This window comes from Opisthorchis viverrini (assembly GCF_000715545.1).
Source record: "Opisthorchis viverrini unplaced genomic scaffold opera_v5_411, whole genome shotgun sequence".
In the NCBI taxonomy this organism is placed as follows: Eukaryota; Metazoa; Platyhelminthes; class Trematoda; order Opisthorchiida; family Opisthorchiidae; genus Opisthorchis; species Opisthorchis viverrini.
The window spans coordinates 40350-63363 of record NW_008752067.1 but is presented as its reverse complement, the minus strand read 5'-3'; the positions used below and the strand labels follow the sequence as shown (position 1 = coordinate 63363).

Here is a 23014-nt window from a genome sequence, read left to right as displayed (position 1 = left end):
AGGTGCTTTTTTTTTAAAGATAATATCAACAGTTCTTTAATTCAGCAGGACACTCAAAGTAAATCTGAACTACTTTGCACACCAGTCACATCGGTTTTGTTGTTGCCTTCCAGTGAAGTCGCACGGCCTTATAGAAGTCCTTGAAATGAAATTTTGGCCACGCATCACAGTTCCCATCAATTCATGAGGAACTACGCAGTGCACACTACCAAAACCCTTTCTCGAAAAACTACTGGACTGTACGCCTAGGAATAACAGGATAGTTAGTTCTGAGCTGTATAATGTAGAGAGATTACTCAAGTGCGACAAATTAATTAACAACGAGGGCATCTCTGTGTGAGGCGTAATAAAGGAAAAACGAGACACTTCATTACGTGGAGACATTGTACACCTGGATTGAACTAAATACTGGTAACCTAGATAATAAGAGACCATCTGGGTTTCCTAAGCCCTCGAGGAATTCCTGGTCTCTGATAGCGTCGTCGTATAGTTCGGAGTTGAGATGTTTGGGTAAGACAGACAATATGCTCCGATACCTGAATCCTCGGTGTTAACACAAGCAAGTCTCAGCAATTACGTAGACGAGCAATTATCTTCGAACTGCCGGAATTGAGGAGCTCGATGTCACTAAAACGCGGTTCATGAATTATCTTGTTTTATCGTCCAACAAGTAGACTCAGAATCTGGTAAATATACGCACCACAATATCGACGATTTGACCTATCATTTTTTGGTGATTTTTACCACCTTGCTCCGATCTCACCCCGATTGGTCTATAGTTTGACCTTGTTTACATGTATAAAGAAATCACGCACAGACTCAGAGAGCCTGCATAAGACTAAAAGCTTATATTCCTTTCCAGTCATAAGCTCGTGAACGAGTGAAATGAGTTATAAATCAAAAATGTTGGACGGAAAGCGAAAACTAAACATACCTAATCCGGAGGGATGGAAAATCCACCATGTTACAATGTGGAAAGTTAGATATTTTGGCGCGGAGTATATGAAATCTGTGGACGGAAACAGGGGTACCTGCTGATGAACATATACTGGCAGACATTCTGGAGCATGAGTAAATCATGCAGGCTATTACAGATCCAGTGGAACAACGCAGCGCACACATCTAGATTTTACCATAGGATGTGTATGACGTCAAATTTGATCTGATGCTTGTCAGGTCAAATTAGGAGTGCTATAACTGAGCACCATTCAACCTCAATTCACTTGTAGCTACCCTTTCGCCACACACATGACTGTACAGGTCACCGCCACTGGCTGGATCACGAGATCTATTTTTTTTTCCGTGCACTCACAAATCACGCTACAATCGTGACTAACTTGACTACACAGCTCACAGTCAAGCCCTTCATCCCAAGACCTCGTTCTTTTCCCTAATGGTACAAACCACGATACACATCCGATATCGACCGCCTACCGTCTGATACGGTAGCAAAACGTTATGTGCTGACACCCACACACACGCAAACGTCCTACAAATAGGATGCCAGCACAGCAACACGACACAACCCAACAGAGCTTCGCACGTCGCCCAGCTCGGAGCAGAGCCGCTCAGGATTTTTTCGGCGTTTCACTCACGGATATCCAGGACTACGTGTGGCTGTTACAACAGCGAACAAGACACGAAACCTGCGTCCGGATTCACAACAGGATTAATCAAACTGTACCAGCAAAACGATAAGTCCCTTGTTTGCATATATATCTATTGTAATAATTTTACTCAACAAGCGGACATTGTTAGTGCTCCCCGTTTTCTCGTTCGTATAACTAGTTTTCGGGTTCCGTTAGAGCATTAACAAATTGGTGAGCCCAACGTTTTTGAACTCACGTAACTTCTGACATTTTTTTTTCGTTTGGACTTCCATATATCCATATTTCTATTCATGTCCGACACACCCACGGCTCAGTCACTAAACCCGCTACTGCCTCAACCAAATATCAATGCCGCATCTGTTCACCTACCTCCGTTCTGGCACCATGATCCGTGCATCTGGTTTACTCAAATGCAAGCCCAGTTTGCTCTTAGAGGAATCACCCAGGAGCACACTATGTATTATCAGGTTTTATCCGTCCTACCTCCTGAAATAGCGGCAGATTTACGCGATATTCTTATGGCACCGGATAACTCCCAGCCATTTACACAACTTGAAAATACATTAATCACGTGAACTGACGCTTTAAGTCTACTAGTAAGTTATGGTGAGTCAGAAAATCTGCTCCCAGAATTGGCTGATGTACGTCTGCAATGATGAATAACCATTTGAATGCTCTACGTAGGCCGAGGTTAAAATCTAGCGCTCTTTGTCCATATGTTTTTAGTGTCGGACATGAATAGAAATATGGATATATGGAAGTCCAAACGAAAAAAAAATGTCAGAAGTTACGTGAGTTCAAAAACGTTGGGCTCACCAATTTGTTAATGCTCTAACGGAACCCGAAAACTAGTTATACGAACGAGAAAACGGGGAGCACTAACAATGTCCGCTTGTTGAGTAAAATTATTACAATAGATATATATGCAAACAAGGGACTTATCGTTTTGCTGGTACAGTTTGATTAATCCTGTTGTGAATCCGGACGCAGGTTTCGTGTCTTGTTCGCTGTTGTAACAGCCACACGTAGTCCTGGATATCCGTGAGTGAAACGCCGAAAAAATCCTGAGCGGCTCTGCTCCGAGCTGGGCGACGTGCGAAGCTCTGTTGGGTTGTGTCGTGTTGCTGTGCTGGCATCCTATTTGTAGGACGTTTGCGTGTGTGTGGGTGTCAGCACATAACGTTTTGCTACCGTATCAGACGGTAGGCGGTCGATATCGGATGTGTATCGTGGTTTGTACCATTAGGGAAAAGAACGAGGTCTTGGGATGAAGGGCTTGACTGTGAGCTGTGTAGTCAAGTTAGTCACGATTGTAGCGTGATTTGTGAGTGCACGGAAAAAAAATAGATCTCGTGATCCAGCCAGTGGCGGTGACCTGTACAGTCATGTGTGTGGCGAAAGGCTAGCTACACGCTCACGAGAAGTTACCGGAGAGGCCCGAGGGCGACTTGCTTTCGTCCAGACGAACTTTCACTGGCTGGTTCGCTGAGCTGGCCATCTATACTACCGGAGCTACCGACATTTCCCTCTATAGAATCCTTCACTTGTCTACTCGTGTGTCCCACACAGACGCTGTCTCATTTCTTACACTTGTCCCCGTATACGCAGTCGACCCAATTGTTCACTTGCGCTATGGCATTGGAAAGGTGATTTCAAGCGATTTGTGCCTAGTTCAGTGTATGCGTCGAATTTATTTGGAACCTGACCACCACGAACACAATTTCTCTGAAATTTCTCACAAAGAGGAGGAGCCTTTGGAGCCTGGAGCTTCTACAAGAGGGAGCCTAGTAGCGGGAGTAGTCGAGACAGAGTCCTACTTAACATAAAACGCATGTAATCTTGCTTCTCCAGGACGACCATTTCCAATTTGCCAGTGAAAATTGCCCTAAACTAGGGCAAAAGCTGAAGTCAGTTGGCTACAGTTTTCACGGTTGGTTTTAATTGTGTTGGTGCGAGTCTTAGCCTTAATCATTATTCATCTTTGATTAATGGACTGGATGTACTACGAGCATCTTGAGGGTGACTGGGTATTCCGAAAGGAAGAAATACGGACATCCGAATTCGCTGGATGTCAGCATCAGCAACTTTATTCACCAGTCAATACAGTGGAGCAATGGTGGTGCAGCTGAAATTCTGTTTTGGCCATACTACTTATGAGTAACCCGCAATTAACACAGTCTTGAGCCGGTTACACCAATCCAGACAAGTGGATTGAACTAGTGAATTGGAAAAACGCAGCCGACTCTATTCGCACAACAATCACAATCGAAACTGCATTGAACGAACCCCTCGTTATCCAGCTAACTCAATTGTGAATACATCGCAGCAGCGCCAAAACCACGCGGATCGGCAACCCCAAGGCCGGAGGGCTAACATGTTTAATATTGCCCCGCCCAACTAGGCATCCTTCGCCAACAGTGCGACGGGTTATGGATTAGGTCCTTTCGATGGATTATCCGACGCAGGCGGCAATGCAACGGCCTTGGTAGCCTAAAAGGCGAAGGTCCCACCGAGACTCGAACTCGGGTTGCTGGATTCAAAGTCCAGAGTGATAACCGCTACACCATGGGACCTGTCCAGCGTTTTGGTAATAGACTATTCGATAAGCAAGCGGTCCTTCGTAGTTGGTTAGACTGTTGTTCTCAGTCTTCTTCGGGTTCCGTAACTAGCATGCAGTTTCGTCATCAGTGGAATAGACATCATCACTGCTCGGTTGGATGAGTACCTCCTCCCTACTTGGTTCGGTTTACATAAATTTCAACGACTATCTGATGCCCATATCGGTATCTTCGAAAACTGCAGACCCAGGGAGGCAAGGAGAAAGTAGCTATCCAACCGCCCATGGATGATGTCTGCTCCGTTGTTTAAGATGAGATTGCAAGATAACCGCCAGGCTCAGCGAACATATCAACGAACTTCCTGCTAACTCCCGCGATGGACTTAGCCAGATGTCTCCATGAAGCTCCGTGAAGGGCGGTCTTTCCGGGGGGGGGAGAGACTCAGCCTCCCCAATGCAGCCTAAACCTGCTGACGCACATGGCTTAGTGGGATAGATTTTGTGGACAACCAGAGTACTCACAGGTCTACCTGCTTAACGTAACCACCCGGAACCGAGATGAACTAGTTCCGCTTTCTAAGGACTGTCCTCCAGATATCGTAATTCCAAAGCTGTCAACAACGCTAGCCGCTGAATAATGAAATACCAACAGATTATCCATTACCACCTTGATGGTGTTAATGGGTGAGTTCTGGTACAACTCGCATGCTATTATACTTGAGGAGGTGTAGTATTACAGTGATTCATGAATTGATGGGTGATGCCTGTAGCTTAAAAATAGACAGGTGCCTGTATTTTTCTAAACCGGTTGATGGCTTGGAACAGATCTCTGAGCGTTCACCAGCCAACCTTAATCGTTCGCGTTTGTATCGCCACCAAGGGCTTACGCACAGCAGTACATTCGATTCGGTGCACTATTGTCTATGGTTTCTCTTCTGTGCACGGCTAGAATCTTCTAGTAAACACTTTCGATGGTGTTAATTGCATGAGCAGATCAGGAAATTTTCTGTGAGTGAAGTAACTGTATATTGAAAGCCGAGAAATACAACCTCCAGGGTAATGTTTAGGAGTGAAGGGTAATATTTAGTCGGAACATTTATTGCAGTTACTGTGCTTGCCAGTGTGTGCGTGTATTTTTGCTGGGTATTGGCACCCGTACTAAGGGCAGCCAAAGAATACGAGCGCATTTCTTATTTCTTTCAAGTGTTGCGGCGTCTCTATTCTTGAGATCATTATAGCTTATTGACTCTCACCGTGACAGTAGACAGAACAATATTTGCAAGGTTGCGTTCCAATGTGCCGCAGGTAAGGTAGGTGGTGGGTCTGAGCTGTGCCGCACGGATAACGTGACTGTCTATTCTTTTATGTTCTCGTTCTGAGGTATTTAACGGAAAATCATTTCATACCAAGCATGGACACTTCCACAGATCATTGATTTTATTTATTGATGGTGCGTGTTGAGTTGTACTGTAAATAGTGTCTAGTAGCTCAGCTGCTTATTGCAACCTACAAATCGGTTTAAAATTGGCCAAAATCATCACCCACGTGGCAGCCACTGTTAATGCGTTTGTGTTGTGTGCTTGCCGTTCGTTGGTTACTGCATCCCGATCAGATGCCGTTTATCCCTCGAGTCCAGCTGCTCACCAAGACATCGGATTACTTTTTATGAGTATTCTCTGTTGCTTCTGACATTCTGTCAAGCTATAGTGCTCAAGCATAAAATAAAGTAATTCGATATCATAACCCTCAAAGCAGTATTTGTTTGTCCCCGATTGCCTTTGTGGACACTCCCAGTGGTGCTTCTTCTCTGGGCACGGGCCAGTTTGCGTGCAACTAACTGTATTCGTTTGTTCCTTTTGTGGTCGCTCGCTCACGCGATGGCGCCTCTGTTACATAACAAGGAGTGGCTTAATGTTGCGGAAGTCACTCACACTGCATTCATTCAGTAACTTCTATTTTGGGCTTAAAGTGGTCAAAGGCTTAGAGTGAAAATTATGGCTCCTAGTTGCACTGATCAGTTAACGGACACTCATAACATCGGCGCCAGTAAAGCATACTTTAAAGCCTACTGTTTTTTCATACTGTCTCGGTTACAAGTGTTTCAGGGACCAGTGGTGCTCACCCAAAGGTCCACAGGTTAGTAAAGGGACCGAATCTTGAAGAGACCAACCACTGAAACACTGACTGTTGGTTCGATTTACGCTGACGTTTGAATCACTTGATAAGCACCCTGATTCGTGTGGTGATACTACCCATAATACTGCTGAAAACCCTTTGACAACACACGATCGGCCTCGTACGTTTTGAAGCTCAACAGGTATGCGGAGTACCCAAGTTTATGCTCCACTTGAATACCGAATTGTATGCAACTGGCGAAATATATTCTTTTGTTAACTACTTTGGGAACCTCAACCTGCTCTCTTGTTTATGATATTCTTCAACTGTATGTGCTCTACAAACGCTGCCTCATGTTTGAACAATCTTATGAGTAGCGTGCTATGCCAGGAGAACATACTCAGCTATGTTGAATATCGTGCTAACTGAAACGCGAGGCGGCCTTTGTGAGGGCTATTCAGTTGAAGAATATCACAAACGAGAGAGACAGCTGTGGCTCTCGTCAACACTAATGCGCAATCCGTCAACGCGTTCCCACTGATTTTTGCCTTAATTGTCCAGTTCTTCTTAGCAGGCGTGCGGTCAGAACGCGTGTGTTAGGGCTTATGAGTAAAATCCTACCCGGGAGAAACAGCGCAGTGTCGAGAAAATAACCGAATTTTGTGAACGTGCGACTTTAGCCAGAAAACTGCTCATGGTTGTTACGGTAGACAGTCAGCCGATAGAGAGCATAACAGAAGACAAAAGGTTATAACAGACGTTGAAAGATCTACTTGACGGTATGCTCTTGATACAATACGACCCTTCCATGATTACTTAGAAAATACACACGGAAGTCATCACCGGAACTTGGGCATATATCGAAATGAACTGTCTGTACTCTTTTTTCAGTGGAGATCGCGTCCTGTAAAGTCCATCTGGATAAGAAAGCCTGGCGTTGCATAGTTGTCCCATCCTTAGTAAAAATCATTAATAATGCACATTCACGAATTTCCAAGGTGTTTTGCACTCGTAACCTTGCTGGTGACAGTTGACGGCCATTAAAAGACCATTTAGACAAATTCCCGGATTTCATGAAACTACCAACAAATTCCAAGTAGCCAAAAAAGAAGCAACCACAAGACTAGCAAACTTCCCATATGGGAATGGACGAGCCAGTCAACACGATGATGTGAATTCCGTGGTTGAGGGACGAGTGGCCTTTTATCCCGTTTTACTGTGGGTTAATTACGTTGCTGATCAATCGCTCGTGGCCGAGGTCAAGGGTTTGACACCCTCCTGAGTTTCGTGAAATGCGCACAGCCTGTGGTTCCCAGTGTTTCTCGGCCCTTCAAAATAAACTCACTTCAAATGAAGGACGAAATCCCTATGGAATGAAATTCCAAATCTTCTCAGGTATCAAAAAAACTTTGTATTCCGTTCACGAGAAAGTATATTATCAAATCTGTCGACCTCGGAATATTGCGGAATTCGCTTGCCAGGGCTACTAGTTTTCTCAGAGGCGTTAATTGCTTGAAGTTCAGACAAACTGGTGCCGATGGATGAACCTCCCACATTGGACTGCGGTAAAATTGGGTCACATGGCGAGCCATGGTATCGACGCCATCATTGTGGCAGTACCGACACAAGGTACCACAGTAATTGACCGCTGTCAATCGATCAGAACACAGGTTGGTTCTGTTGATTTCAGCTACCAGGTGAGCACGCTGTACAGTCAGGTATCGTTTCTACACGATTGGCCATATCACTCGGTGAAGCGCACACATATGTAGACCCTCGGATTGTCATGTTATAATCACAAATCCTACATCAGTGAAACCGGGCGACGGCCCCAACAAAAACACAGAGGTTCTGCTACAACTTCAGCTGGAAGGAACAACGCTATGGTGTGTAACGGCGGCAAAGGCTGTGCAGGACCTATGGATCTACTAAAAACAGGTCAGTGGCAATTGAACTGCATAGTACCGACGAAGTGGACAAAGGCATGTGGCGTTTTGGCAATTTGCGGTTGAATTAACATGCCCAAAGAATATTTTGATGTGTAGATCTGAACCAGTTTGCTTAAGCTATATCAGTGCTGCCGTACAAGGGTGTTTGCATTTCGACCAGTCGCAGTTTTTTTTACTGACTTGGGTAGATAGCAGTGAGCCCGTTTTCAAAAAACGTCAGAAAGTTTGGGATGGTTAACGCCTAGATTCTAAAAAATACGTGCCCGAAAATCCCTGTTCCCATATCTGGGCCTACGCACCACTGGATCGTTGGAGACGGAAAACACTTTTGTGGACAGTCCGAAAGACTTATCCCTTTTTAAAGAATTTCCTTAGGAGGTTTGGTTGCATCATCTAACCTAGTCACAGAGCAAAAGATTAGTAGCCACTCACTGACGCATACTCATCCCAGTTTATCAGTGGTTCCAGAACAATTTTCGTTTCATATCCAACCAAAGTGTTAGGTATAAAGTGTTGAAAAAGGCTCCGAAATTACCACTGTCCTTTCATCTCTCTGGTGGACCGTTGTATGTACAGCAAACCCATATGTTGAGCTTCCCCAAACCTCCAGTATTAAAGGAATGAATTGGAAACGTTTAGGACTGGCTCGATCATGTTAATTATGACCTTGTCTTGAACCAGTGTCGTTAGACTGCTGATTTATTTCAAGGTTACAATATGACTGAAATGTCTTTGAAAGATGTTTCGTGTTTTGTGTTGTTTTCACAAACTTGGCCATGGGGACACGGAAGTACAAATAGTCTGGTCTTTCTGACGAGACCATGTTTTGGTCGGAAGGCCTGGAAACATTTATACAAATTACGGGCTATTTGTTTTTGGAATCAGATTTCACCGGATGTGTGATGCGACAGACACGCTGATCGTGTATGCACAGGGTTTCTTTTAATTCACTTAATCGGTCGCATTATTTGTATAGGCTGTTTTTGAAAGCTCACTAAGAATGCAGCACATTCAGTTGCCTGAAAGGATCACAAAAAAGAGACTCAGCTGGGTTCCAGGTTAGTCTCTCGCAAAACCAAATCTGTTTGCAAATGAGTGTATTTCGCTCAATAAGAGCGAATTATTAGACCATTTTGCGTGCTTGGTGTTGCTAGGGTAGTCGGCATTTGACTCTTTTCAAGGCATAGAAACAGTACCTTGCGCGATAGTGGATGTACCCGCTGAGCTTATCTTGTTTACTGTCTCTGAGTTGCCGGGTGGAATAACCTCAGGTGATAACTGCTTCATGAAATTCAGAGTCGAATATTCATCGTACTTGAGAAATGATGATCGACCATATTCAAGAGCTTTCTTAGCACATAGGGCGTGAGGTCTGTTGCATCATCTCCCCAGCTTATGCTCAAACACAGTTCACATCAGGCACACCTTGAGTTGGTTCGCCCATCAGTTAACAAATGTACCATATTCATTTATGACCAGACAGGTTGCTGCAACGGATGGCTGCGTCCTCTTCACATTGATTTCTGTCGGCTATTCCTTATCCTCACCTGCGTCAGTCTTGCAACACAGGACGCTCCTGGTGGGTGCATCTTAGCTCCATCCTACGAGAATTGCAGTCAGCACAGTTAATGGATAGATCAGAAAGGAAGTTCAATGAATGTTTCGTCTCAGACGTCTTAAAGTCAACACAGAAATCACAGTATAACAAGGATACTCACGTTGTTGCAATTTCATCATGCTTCATTGCCGTAGAGCTTTGAGAAATATCCAGCACAGAGAGAAATAAGACGTCATCGGTGGGATTGACCCAATTTCCTCTGCGAACCTCAATCAAAGTGGACTCACCATACGACAGAAAAGTGGAAAACCCGACCAGGATGACAGTACACTGGCCGCTGGGACCGGCTGTGTAAAGTTTCCAACCATACGCAAGCAGAATACACCCTCTCCCACCCACTGCACTGGTTTGGACAGTGGCCGCGTTTACTTCGCGCCTCCAGGTCATGGCCTGTCTCCTGTTGGCATTTTGCCAAGAATTCGTAGTTGAAAACATTGCTTTCATTAACAGGCAGTACCTGTGCACGTATAGCAAATGTCCCAACCACTTTAATCTGATGAGCTACGGTGCCGCTCTGGTGATTCACTGAATACACACTACGCACCATTTAGTTGAGAACACGGTGGCCAGCTAGCGATCGACATACTACGCTGTCACCGATAATCAAACGTTTGCGTAAGTCTAATGTCCTTGGATCGGAGGGGCTAAGTTTCACAAACGAGGAGAAAGAGTATTTATACAGGTACCTTGACAGAGAGCCCTTCAGCTTCAGTGAAAATCACTTCTGACTATATGACTCAGGTAAGTAAATTCGCTTGCGTCTTGATAGCGGGTGCGTCGACTCCTGTCACAGTACACTCACGGCCAAGGCAGTTACACGGATAGATAAACCGGCCAACTAACTCAAGTTCCTCTCCCCGGAGTTTCAGATGGGCATAGGGAAACTGAAAATCCTGACAAATTGCTTTGTGCTAGGTGCGAAATGCACAGCGGAACTAGGTACCACATCCAAAATTCTAACGTACATTTTGCGGTGGTTGTCAAACAAAAAGGCAATGTCATCCAGTCATCCTCTAGATGTAGTTTCGATACCAAGAGTCTCCATCTCGTATAGCGTGTATTCAAGACATCGATGATAAAACTGAATACGAAGGGAGAGTTGGCAGTCTTGTGAGAAAATCACTGGACTATTATTTGTAAAATCTTGAAGAAACCGCGAAGTATGTTAACCAACCTCAGGAGAATTCATCTAAGGATCTAAACTCACAGCCCATGGCTTCAGCGGAGCGGGCCGAATGAAAAACATTAGTATGGAAGTTGATAGCCAAACTGCTATTGAGAATATGCTGCCCAGCGAAATAGACACTCACTTCTACCGTATATTAGATTTCCAACATTATTTTTGAGTAGCTCACTAAAAGACGGTGTTATGGGACCCATTTTGAAGCTTAGGTTGAACAACTCTCGTGCAATCCTTACTGAACTAGCCTCTATCACTCCTTGAGCTTGTTGGTTCTACCTCGCTTTTCTATCCACACACAACTTTCGTTTGAGTTGATGCTTAACTGACCGCCTAAACTAATCACGCTGTGCGCAACAGCAATATGTTGGACAGCTTGCTTAAGGGTTAAAACATTAAAACCCGCAATGAAATCAGGGAAACTGGTTCTAATGGAAGTGGAGGGGAAACTGGGTGAAGGTGTGCAGCTGTTCACTTCCCTGAGTGTTCGATTACCGTCTACAATCGGACTCTACGGAAGAGTGCAGATCAAATGGGGCGGAAGGGGGATAGTAGGATGTTTTCACTTATCCGCCCGGCAGTATGTAACGAATAAAAAGATCAGACTGATGCCACCACGTGGTGGCTAAGTTCGTGGTCTTGTGTGAGCTCAGATACCATCAGGATGACAGAGCCTGGGCGAAAAGACGACTAGGGTCCTTAACAAAAACTTCCAGGTCAAGAGTCTGAGCACAGAGCAATGGTGATTCGTGTAAGACCACCACAGCAGCCTATCAGGCTGTCACATTTATTCCAGCCCCGAACCTGGAGGCCCAGTAAACCGTTTGTCAGACCTCTATCCATTTCCCCAGCCGGTAGGAAAGGGAACGGCTCAATGGGCACCGTAGTACGCAAAACGTCGCACCCCGATGAAGTTCAGTATCACGGCCAGGCACCACCTACTTGGTAAAACACACCATGTCGGTTTGTTACCGAATAACAAACCAGGTAGATATGTTTCCAGGTTACTCGAATTTCCAGGTTGAAGATTCTCTACCATTCTTTCCGTAGGAAAGTAAAAAAATGGAGCGCATCACTCATGAAGTTGCTGAAAGCTCTCCAACAGCCCACGATCTTCTTGGGGCTCATCAAACATGCGCAGTCCCCCAGCTCTCGTCAACCGAGATTGTACGCAATTCGCGAAACAACGCTAATTTGCAAACGGATTTGGTTTTGATGAGAGACTTAAATGAGCCCTAGCTGAGTGCTTCATTTACGCTATTCTTCAACTGAACGTGCTGCAGCAAGCCCACCCCAGATTTCAGTTATGGTCTCCCGTTAAAACCAGGTTGCTTTGTAAATGAAAGTAGTTAGCGTGATTGCATACAATCATGATTCAATTGGAAAATAGATTAGAAAATAAGGTTGACGGGGATTTGAGGACTGCGCTTACCTGATGAACCTTGAGAAGGACGAAACCGGTCACGGGCTATGTAGAAGAGTTTTCAGAAAACCTATGAGTTACGTCATCTCGAATATCCTGCCGACCGAAACATATGGCCGCCTTTGGGCAGCACAGTCAGCTGAAGAAAATCATCGTGAACGAGAGAATCACCTGTGATTCAGTTGAGCCTCCTCTTAAAACTAAATCAGTTTGCAAATGGGTGCGATTCGCGTATCTTTAAGATAGCATCCTCCATAAGCTACAACTTTCCATTATTGCTTTCTACGAGTTGCTTACAGTGGATGTCCTCCCTCTCGAGGACCACGAGGTATCACAAGAATCACAAAATATATTGCGTGTATGGTGTCTTGGAATCACGATTTTTCGAGGCTGAGTAAGGGTGAAAACCAATGCCTCAATTTGATCGACGAAGTATTGATAGCAGAGGGACAAGCCCAAAGTAGGAAGTTAGATGACAAAACTAGTAAAAATCATCAGTGAAAAATAAGTTCTCTTCATCAATGGGATACTGTAGCAGGGAAGCCGGCTGTGTCCTTCAGTGACACAAGTTCTTTGACGACTGAAGTGAGCAGTGTCCTGCAAAAGAACATAAACACAAAGAAATTAATCAATGAAGTGCATGATTCAATGAAGCTGTTCGGAACAAGCTGCATCAAAACTGGCAAACCTAGCAAACAAGCGCATCAACTAAACTAGGAGAGATACGTCGGAATGCTGAAGAATCAGAACACGAGGGGATCAGGTGCCACATTTAACCGAACCACCATTCATATTCCGCATCTACTGATGTCTCAGCGGACGGATCGACCACCGGAATGGATCACCTTGGCGTGCATCTTCCGACGGATCGAAGCTCACAAGAAGCTTATTGCAAATAGAGTAAAGTCAAAGGAAAGTATCATTCGGTATTTCTCACTGAGTAGCGGAATAGGAAGCGTGCCCCAATCTAAAGCTGTAACCCTGTCTCGTCGGTCGGAGTTGAGTGCTGCAGTGATATCGCGGGCTACACTGCCTGGAACTTCGTTTCACAAGGTGCAAACATGCCAATAAACCCAAAGCACAGAAGTCGAAACATGAGCACTCATTTTACAAGGCAACCCGGGAGTAAAGTCGAACTGTCCTTCACGATGGGAGTGTGACCGTAGCAAAGTGTTTCCCCCAGGAGACCATCATGCCCACATTTATGGAAGCAGATATACCGTCTTCCCCATGGATGGACGGGTTAGACAAGTTCGGTTCCAAGCACTGCACACTCCACTCATCCAGCGGTTGCCTGTGACTATCAAAGGATTATCCAATACGGTCGAAAAGCATATAAACCTTGCCCTGAGCTTGATGCGGCTCCAAACGCATTTCTTGTGCGGGGCAGCATCGGGAGCGCGATAACAGTCCCTGTGCCCTCGAGCTGGACCAGCCCCTGCAGCCGAGCTGATCAGATTATTGAATTATCTGTTCCGGGCAAGGTAGCCTAGCAATGCTCGTTGCCCTTGCTTGTCCGTGCCTTATACTCCCTTGAAATTGATGTATACCATGTCTCTGAAACACGACTCCAAAGTGGTCGTTCATTGTATTCATCACCATTTTCAGCTGTAAGAACTGCGTACTTGTCGTACAGTGGGTGTGATCCAGAGGCGATGACTTGCGGAATATATGGCTTGGGATTTGCACTCAGCGACATAGCTGGACGCGCATTGCCGGCCAACAGGCATTGCTTGTCCAGACCTTATACCCCCTTAAAATCGATGTATGCTGTCTCTGAAACACGCATACAAGACTCCGTCTTCGATCACTGTATAGCTCCAAGGCCAAACTCAGGTCTTTCACATTTCAACCTCCACGTGGCCAGTGATCCAGAAACGATGACTCGTAGAATAAGTGGCGTAAGGGATGAACTCAACTCCAGCGGTTGACAGAATCGAATGCACATTTGAATCCAGGGAACACTGAGATTCTAGGGTGCCTGTACACATACGGCTGTTCTGATGATTGATGAATTCCGATCCCGGAAAGAAGAGGAAGAATCACATCTTGTACAACATCATACGGTCAAGTAGTGAAAAAAGCAAGGCCAGTGGAACGATAAATGAAGAAAAACGGCCCAGTAGACCACTCACAAAAGCCCAATTTGGAAAGACAGGCCAAACACTTCGAAGAATAGTGTAGCTGGCATCCTGCACCTTGAAGACAGTGTATGCGGGCGAATGGACTGTTAATCTTAATTGCAAGTGCGTGAATGTTATGTGAAAACCACCGTGGCAAAAGCCTCGTAGCCGTAGCATCGAAAGTGCTCCCTGGTCTTATTCTTCGAAAGTTAACTCAGCGCGAGACAGATTCATGAAAACCAAGTTGGTTTACGTATTGAAAGCGACCACATTTAAACCCTCTGACAGATCCTGAAGTAAAGACAACGCATCCAACAACCAACAATGGTGGCCTTCCTTAACTTGAACGCAGTCTTGAACTCTATAGAGCACCAGGCACTATGGCAGCGTCTATGGAGTAAAGGTCTTATACTGATTCCTGACCCTTCATGAGGCACTATACACTAACTCCTGCAGACACTCCACGGAAAGCCCTCACCTGAGTTAACTACATCAACTGATATCAGGCAAGGCTGTGTCCTCTTCACCCATCCTCTTCAACGTCGCCATAGATATGATTATGGAACACTCACCCCGAGTCCCTAACGCCGGCGGGATGTAAATACTCCCAGTGCATTCGCTCACAAATATTCAGTGCGCAGACAGCATAGCTCTTCTGGAATCTGGCGCCATTGTAATGCAGACAACATTACGTAATCTTAATAATTATGCCTCATCGTTTGGCGTTCACACCTGCTGGCGCCATTGTAATGCAGACAACATTACGTAATCTTAATAATTATGCCTCATCGTTTGGCGTGCGCTTCACACCTGCAAAGTGTAGAGTGCTGCTATAAGACTGGATGGGCTGAAGATGAAAATGATGATGAAGGAAACATGTTAAAATCCGCAGCCACTGTCACAGAAAGTCGCATGACTGCACAGAAGTACAGTTGATTTCGGACCACAGAATATACTTCAGCCGTTTAGCGTGCAACAGCTAACACAAAAGGGGGTTGCATTTCTCTGCAAAAAATTGAATACGTCAAACATCAACTTACAGGACTAACACCAATCCAATCGCACCCAAGACGGCACAAAATATGTAAGCAGCACCGGGGAAGACGGATACGGTGAAAGCATAGAAGGCAGGAAGGCTCGGTTCACCAACTAGTAGACCACAGTATTCAGCGATTCCGATAATGACAAACAGCCGATCTGTAAGTTAAGAAAGTTGACACCTCGAAAGTAAATTTCAGTGAATTTGAGATGCACACATACACTGCTTCAAAACAAAGACATGAGCCACCCCTGAGTAAAAGCCACCACCATGAGCCTGAGGGCTACATTGATTGGGACTTTGCAGTTGAAGATCAACCATTCCCAGGGGGGGGGGACACAAGACAAAAGTAAAAAAACAGCGAATACTTGTACTATGAGGAGTCTTATGATGAAGCAGTTTGGGGACAGAATCGTACTGTCTTCTGTGATACGACAGGCAGGGCATTATTGTTACCTTGAAGGGACCGGTATTTTCATTTTTATGGAAACAGCGGTGCCGCCACCTTCCCCCACCCCCGAGGAAGGATGGGCCAAGGAATAGCATTCCAGAAATGACCAGAGAGTGGTCAACCTTCGTCTTGCCGAACTAAAACTTGGGGATGGCTATTGACACTGACCAACACAGTTCAATCACACAGGTAATGACGTGCGTAGCTGCTCCAATTTTTCCTGCACGATTGAAGCGGAAAGGTTTGACATCAGTAAATTCTTTAGGGTATTGGGCGAATTGAGACAATATTCAGATACTTATCTTCGAAATTTTGCAGCTTCAGAGTGGTAGAAACACTTTCTGTACTTTACGCTTCAGCCTGAAATAACAGCGCCATCTCCGAAAACACAGGAACAAAGTGAGATTCTGGCTACATGGTAAAACGGGGAGTATGCTTCAAGTCGGCAAAAAAGCTTGAAAACTCAAAATCTATACGGCTTTGGTTACCCGCTGTCAAAGTACGCGGATGGTTTTGTGAAAACAACGTTTACGAACCGCCTGTCACACATGTTATGTATTTGTTCTCTGTAGACAAGCTAGCGCCGGCTACCTGAAGTTTCTTTAGCCGATGCGCATATAGTGGAAATCATCCCACTGGCTATTAGAGGAAAAACAATATCAGGAAACAATCCAGAGGCTTTATTGGGATTGCAGTATGGTTTCGAAAAAGGGTAGTGGAGGCAACCTAGCAGATACTGAAGCACTCACTTTGGTTCTCTGCAGAGTGCAATGAGGAGACGAATGACTTCAACGTGGGGACAACAGCAGCTCGGGCAAATAGGAGGACCAACGCTGAAATGAGTAGATGAATCAATGAATGCCGGATGAGTTACAGATAGTCCACAAATCGTGGGCTGTGGTGAGCTCTAAAATATTTCGTACATCTTCCACACTGCATCACGTGGAGGTCTACAGAACGTGGATTTCTGTATACGTCAGACGCTAGAACTTAATGGTACCAGAAACCTTCCATAGTGAACAAAAATCATTTTGAACACATAAGTGACACGTCACTGACGTCTATTATCGTCTTTTCCTCGCGGCGATGAGTGACAAAGGGGGCTCACACATATCCCCTTAAGATTAACTGCTTTCTGTAGGTTCTACCGTATATAGGACATTGTCCACGATTAAGTACATTGCCCCAACAAATAAGTATATCATCCAACTACGTAAATAACGACTGTGAAACCTTTGATAAAGCTCACTCCAAGAAAAGCGACAACAGATCTAGCAGGAGAAACCAAACTGGACGCATAACCACGCTGGTCGTGGTGCTACTCAACGACTTTGCTCCCGTTACGCTGCAGACAGTGGTCAGGTCTGTGTCAGCCAGAAATGCACCTTTAAATGAAAGTCGGGTTGAACTGAATACGGCGCTTACGAAAAACGTCCAACCAGTGCCATGATATCACTTAGTTTCACCCAACTTGTGGTTTATCGACTATGGGTACACAGCCACGGCTTAACTACCGGATGACCCGTTGTGGACACCAGTCGATCAAATATACCCAAGTATATCAAAATTTTCAATCTGAAACTGTACCGGATTTAGTGTGCTCCGATTCAATCAGATAACTTCACACTAGAATTTCACGGTCAAATTTACCACGCCGTGAAAGGTATCAGGTCCTCACGTGTGTCAGCAGTCCGCGGAACCGTATATTTGGAAATAAGTGTCACGCCGTCGTAGTCAGGACAAATCCAGAAATCTCACTCTTACAGTTCTAAATTATTTTCGCGCGTTTTTACATGTCTAAAGTGTTTGTTTCAGGCATTTCATGCATTGTAAGGTTGCAAATGCTTAGTTGTAGGTGGATGTGAGATTGGTAGGCTCAACATTCACATCACTCTCGTGTGTAGAATACTCCTGCTGTTCCAGTGAAATTGTTTTGATGCATCCATACCAGATAGGGGAACAATGGATTCGAGTTTCGCTTTTATCAGCGCTCAACACCAGTGTATATCTCTGGCCGAGGTAGCTCAGTGGTCTGAGCCCTAGACAGCTCAGGCGCGAAATTACCGAAAGAAAGGTCTGTGTTTCGAACCTAAGTTATACATCTAGACTGCTCCTGTTTGGGTTTCGGCAAGCTGACAGTATGTCAGCCCTAGCGCCTTCTTCGGGTGGTATGGAAAGTGTATTATAGCCGAAAGTTTTCTATTTTCCACCAGTGAAAGCTGGACGCACTTGAATTAGCGCGTCTAAACATACGGACGTGTTCAAGCTTGAGAGGCGTAACAGATTTTGCCCGACGCCTCTCATAGCTCGTTTGCCAGTTCATACGTAATAATACAGATGTGTCTGGTGTTTGCATGTCAGATTTCTGGAGTTTAAACCCAGATAAGGCCAAGGACGCGCTGACGGGCTCTAATAACACCGAAATTTGGGTCGTGTTTTCCCCTTTGGCGCGGACTCACCAGACGGGCAGACTGTTCAAACAATAGATAAGTGAATGTGAAATCAAGTGCTGTCGTTTTTTTATAGGTTGGCTTTCCAGCAATTTGCATAGTATTAATAAAAATGAGGGTATGAAGTAGTGCTGAATAGACGTTCTGTTTGATTCCGTTAACGCTTACTAGTGTTCAACTGATTGGGATATCTCATTCTCTTAACCCGCTAGGTGAGACTAATTCAAATTCAGATCTGGAATGGCGCTATGTGTTCAGGAGTACTCCTGAGAAATGAATCCCTAAAACAAATAGAATATTAGTTTACTCGCCAGGTATCGCTGCTCGATACACTAAGTTAGTGAAGCAACCCAGTGAGAAACTCATGTCCAAAGTTAGTAAGTACATCGAGCGTGAGTTCACGGTTGATCAATTTCTCATTGAAACTATTGTGCATTTTTCAGTTCCTGTTTCACTGTGGCTGACGCTTTGCTTCTGTTATTCTGCACTATTCGCTGTAGATAACTTGGTGAAGGATGACGCACAACTCAGGGTAAAAGACCAACCACATAACCGGAGTATTCAAATAGGGCGGTTTAACGGATTACTAAAGCAAGAGACATGAATCTCTGGAGTCATACCAGCGACAGTCACTGTGTGAAACTTGGAGAGGACCAGATCGACGGATAGGATGTCGATCTCAATAGCCACGTGTCTGTCAACCGATCAGACACACAGGCCAACGGGTCATCTGATACAACTGTTCCACCAAGCATCGAATCTTATTCAGATATCAGTCCCGATTGGTAGCATATGCGTAAGCACACGAACGCCACAACTCAAAACATAACCACTGACAACACTGCAGAACAATCTCAGTGACTGATGGTGAAACGTCTTCAACCAAAATGCCCAGCCGGGTGAACAAACCAACGACTTTCTAAGCAAACGCGGTTACCAATATACTCCTCAACGGTCTAGTCACTTCCCCAGGGAATCCAGTCGGGCGAAAACGGTGCTGCTGCGCAACCATTCCGTAGGCAAAGTAGCAGACTTACCTACATAGACCGCAGCGTTACAGAACGGTTGTGACAGCTTGAACGCAAATCCAATGATTAATTTGTTCAAGGTGATTAGAAGGAATGCCACAGAGACATAGGTCAGCATTCGGGTACGCGACCAGATCACATGATACCAGGACTGCAGCTGTGTCGGTTCAAAATCTTCTGACGCTGGCTGCGATTGTTCTACAATCTCATCATCAACAAGAAGCGCAACAGAAGAGTTAGATAGGTGGCGCGACCCGGGCAACTGACTCTTTGTGAATACCGTAGGAGATTTAACTCGCATAGACCACGCAGTAATCAAAGTCAATGCGAGTGACGCCAGTGAAAGCAAAAAACTCCCCACAAAGCTGTTGAAAACAAAAACAGAAGCCTTGAAAAAAAGTACGTGGATTGGCAGAGAAAATGTGAGCGGAGGTGCACGAAGATCAAAGGAAAGTTGCAAGTGATAAAGCGGGTCAAATTCAAATGCCGACGGAGTCACTTTAGACTTTGCTCAGCACCGATCATACGATAGATTCACACGTGTACTATACGGTTTCGGACACGGATTATGTGTTGGTGAGAATAACACAGCAATTATCAAGTGAAAATTGGCAGGCGGTTTACTGATCAACTAGCTGATATCAGTTACAACTCTGGTTGAAATCAAGAAAGGAATGCTACAACACTGAAATACTATTTGATCCAAACTAATGCTATAAATCGGATCAACAGATTTCAGTCGGCTGAATGACAATCACCGTTTTATATTTGCTCAAAGGCGACAGTGTCTGCAAAAGTATACAGCGGTCCTCACAAAAGGCAATGGTCTTCTGTATTGTCGTCCCTACTGTTTGGTGGAGAATGATTGCATGTTGACGAACCTCAACTAACCCGACTCTGGTAGCCTCTTCAAAATAGATTTTCACGTCGGCCAAAAATCATTACACCCAACTCAAAAGTTCGCGATAAACTTATGCTGGGAGATCCCCTAGAGTGGATGTTTCAAGTCGGATTTTATACATCTTCCACCGTATCTGCTAAAACCGATCTGATGACCGGCATTGTTTACAGAGAAAAACTACCACTAATAGGTGAATATCAGCCAAACCAGAGAGGCAAACGACCTTTGAGCTGATAGCCAGTTGAAGGACATCATGAACCACCCAAGCCTGGGTCGGATTTCCCGTCCACATCCAATACTATGTGAAAGACTGGTTTTCAGATGCGAAGTTCACGTGTACATAGAGACATACCTGTGGATGGATTCGGACCGAAAACCTCCTGGTTACCGAACGCGTATTCGACTACACAGAAAACGCTCGCTCTCCACCACGATTGTGCACCTGAACTTCGCATCTAGTTGATATTTATCAGTGTCACCGGTGAGTCCCTGGAAAAACTGCACAGTGAACCAGACGTTGATGTCGCCCAGATATTCTTAGAAATTAGAAGAGTTCGAGTCCATTCTCGGGCGTTTTTCGTGTCCTATACGTGTACTTGGACTTCTCATTTCAAGATCTTTCAAACCTCTACTTTCTAGAAATGGTTGTTTTTTTTTTCAGTGAACCCACAATGAATTCAGAAAAGTTTGAAAAACAATCGGTAGTTCTCAGCCTGTTCTAAAACTTATTTCAACCGGTTCCAAGCGTTTGACAGTTGAATGAACCTAGAATCACGTCCCAAGGGCTAGGCAATATCGGAGCCTGACATATTCATGGTTTGACTGGTTCAACCCAGCAGATGACTGTTCGTTTTACATGACTGATTGGTTTTCCCACCTATATGTGTCACGCTAGCGTACCATCGGGCACCAGTTTTCCTATAACAACTGTTCTCATCTGGTGCGTTCTAATTTTTCCGTCAGCAATAAGCATCAGAACAAAGGTATGCTACACTTAGACGAAACCCAAGCTCGGCTTGTCCTACCACAAGTGCGATGTAAACGAAGCTGGTCTGTTAGTACAGCATCCAACAAAAAGGTGGGCACCAAACATGCATCATATCACCGTACATTCTTCCACGTGTTGCCACACAAATTGAAGGGGAAACAAAATCGGTCCCGAATACAGTAAGTTCCCGAATTGCGCAAAGCTCGGGAAAATGCAAAATTGTTCGCTTCACGGAATTCTTTCCTGAGGAGGAGGAGGAAACAGTCCTGTCAGTTTTTCAGCAACCCACAAATAGGTCCGTCTTTTTATTCAGACAATGCTTACAGTCAACCATTTTTGTGTTGAAAGAAAAGAAAGAAAGAAAGCGTCAGCTGTAGGCACCCTTCCGGTGCCTAGCTGCCATGCCACCCGAAGGAAGCACGAGTGTTGCTTGATAGCTCTGGCCAGTTCGACGCAATTAGTTCACAACGGCTGGCTTACAAATCTGTTAACGCTGAGTTAGAAAGCCGTACTTACAAGCATTACCCTAGAAAGGGTCCAATCAGAAACCCAGAGTGCTCGTCAGGAGTTTTTCAGTCTCCANAGGTTGCCCAAGCCTAGACAGGGGAAGTCGAGTGGCGGGGGTCGGATTCGAACCACGGACCTTCCGGTCAGTAAATTCGCGCTCTAACCACTTGGGCCATCTCGCCCCTTTTTGTGTTGAGCATGTCTGGGACCCAGGGTTGGTCGATGCCGAAATGTTCAGAGATTTCTCCAGTGCATGGACTTTCATCGGTTGAACCTGAAAAGCCCAATGCCTTGAAAGTTGCACAATATCCTTTTGCACTAGATTGACACTACATTTTAGTTCACCACGACTTTGAACTAAGCTCCTAAGCCGTAACGGCGGGCTGAACAAGTCAGTCTTTTGTACTAGAACGACCATTAACCCACCATCTCAAAGGATATTCATGTTGTATACCGTCGGAACACCACCGAAATGACCTCTAAAAGTTTTACTTTATCTCGAAAAGGTAAGTTACACTCTAAGCCACCGAAGCATGGTAAGTTGGTTTGAGATAGCTTGACGTCCAAGGCGCCAAACTGCTGTCCAGTCGGTTTCGAACCAACCCCGGCTTTTGTATTGCTCCTGTCTAAGCTTTGGCAACCTGGCGCTTTCTCAGCCATCCTGTTTTTTTCATGAAACATGACAGCTACACACCAAAGGGTACCATAATTGAACGAGTTATTTATTTACCTGTCACCTGGCTTGACCACTCCAGACGCGCTATGTATGAGCAGCGGATTAAACAGTGACAGTCTGACGTGATTGGTAGTCAAGTGTTGCTTGATAGCTCTGGCCAGTTCGACGCAATTAGTTCACAACGGCTGGCTTACAAATCTGTTAACGCTGAGTTAGAAAGCCGTACTTACAAGCATTACCCTAGAAAGGGTCCAATCAGAAACCCAGAGTGCTCGTCAGGAGTTTTTCAGTCTCCACAGTGAAAAAAGAAACCTGAAAAACTCGTTCTCCTTGACAAATGATTCGCTCTTAAAGAGGACGCTACTGTACAGTAATTACACTGACAAAAGATATGGTAAT

General features: G+C 45.0%; 2 protein-coding genes across 2 annotated transcripts in view; one reads left to right on the top strand and one right to left on the bottom strand.

Moving 5' to 3' along the window:
- T265_10810 (hypothetical protein) overlaps positions 1-12268 on the top strand; it is a gene marked incomplete at both ends in the record, with an annotated part of 29133 nt that extends 16865 nt beyond the window's left edge. Inside the window, 2 exons of the mRNA XM_009177286.1 lie at positions 5406-5477; positions 12080-12268. Coding sequence (XP_009175550.1) covers positions 5406-5477; positions 12080-12268 — 261 coding nt within the window. The remainder of the gene's footprint in view (positions 1-5405; positions 5478-12079) is intronic.
- A 468-nt stretch (positions 12269-12736) lies between these two features.
- The window catches only part of T265_10808 (hypothetical protein), a gene marked incomplete at both ends in the record, with an annotated part of 23147 nt that continues 12869 nt past the window's right edge, over positions 12737-23014 (bottom strand). The window contains 4 exons of the mRNA XM_009177285.1: positions 12737-13049; positions 15616-15772; positions 16815-16898; positions 19553-19908. Coding sequence (XP_009175549.1) covers positions 12971-13049; positions 15616-15772; positions 16815-16898; positions 19553-19908 — 676 coding nt within the window. The remainder of the gene's footprint in view (positions 13050-15615; positions 15773-16814; positions 16899-19552; positions 19909-23014) is intronic.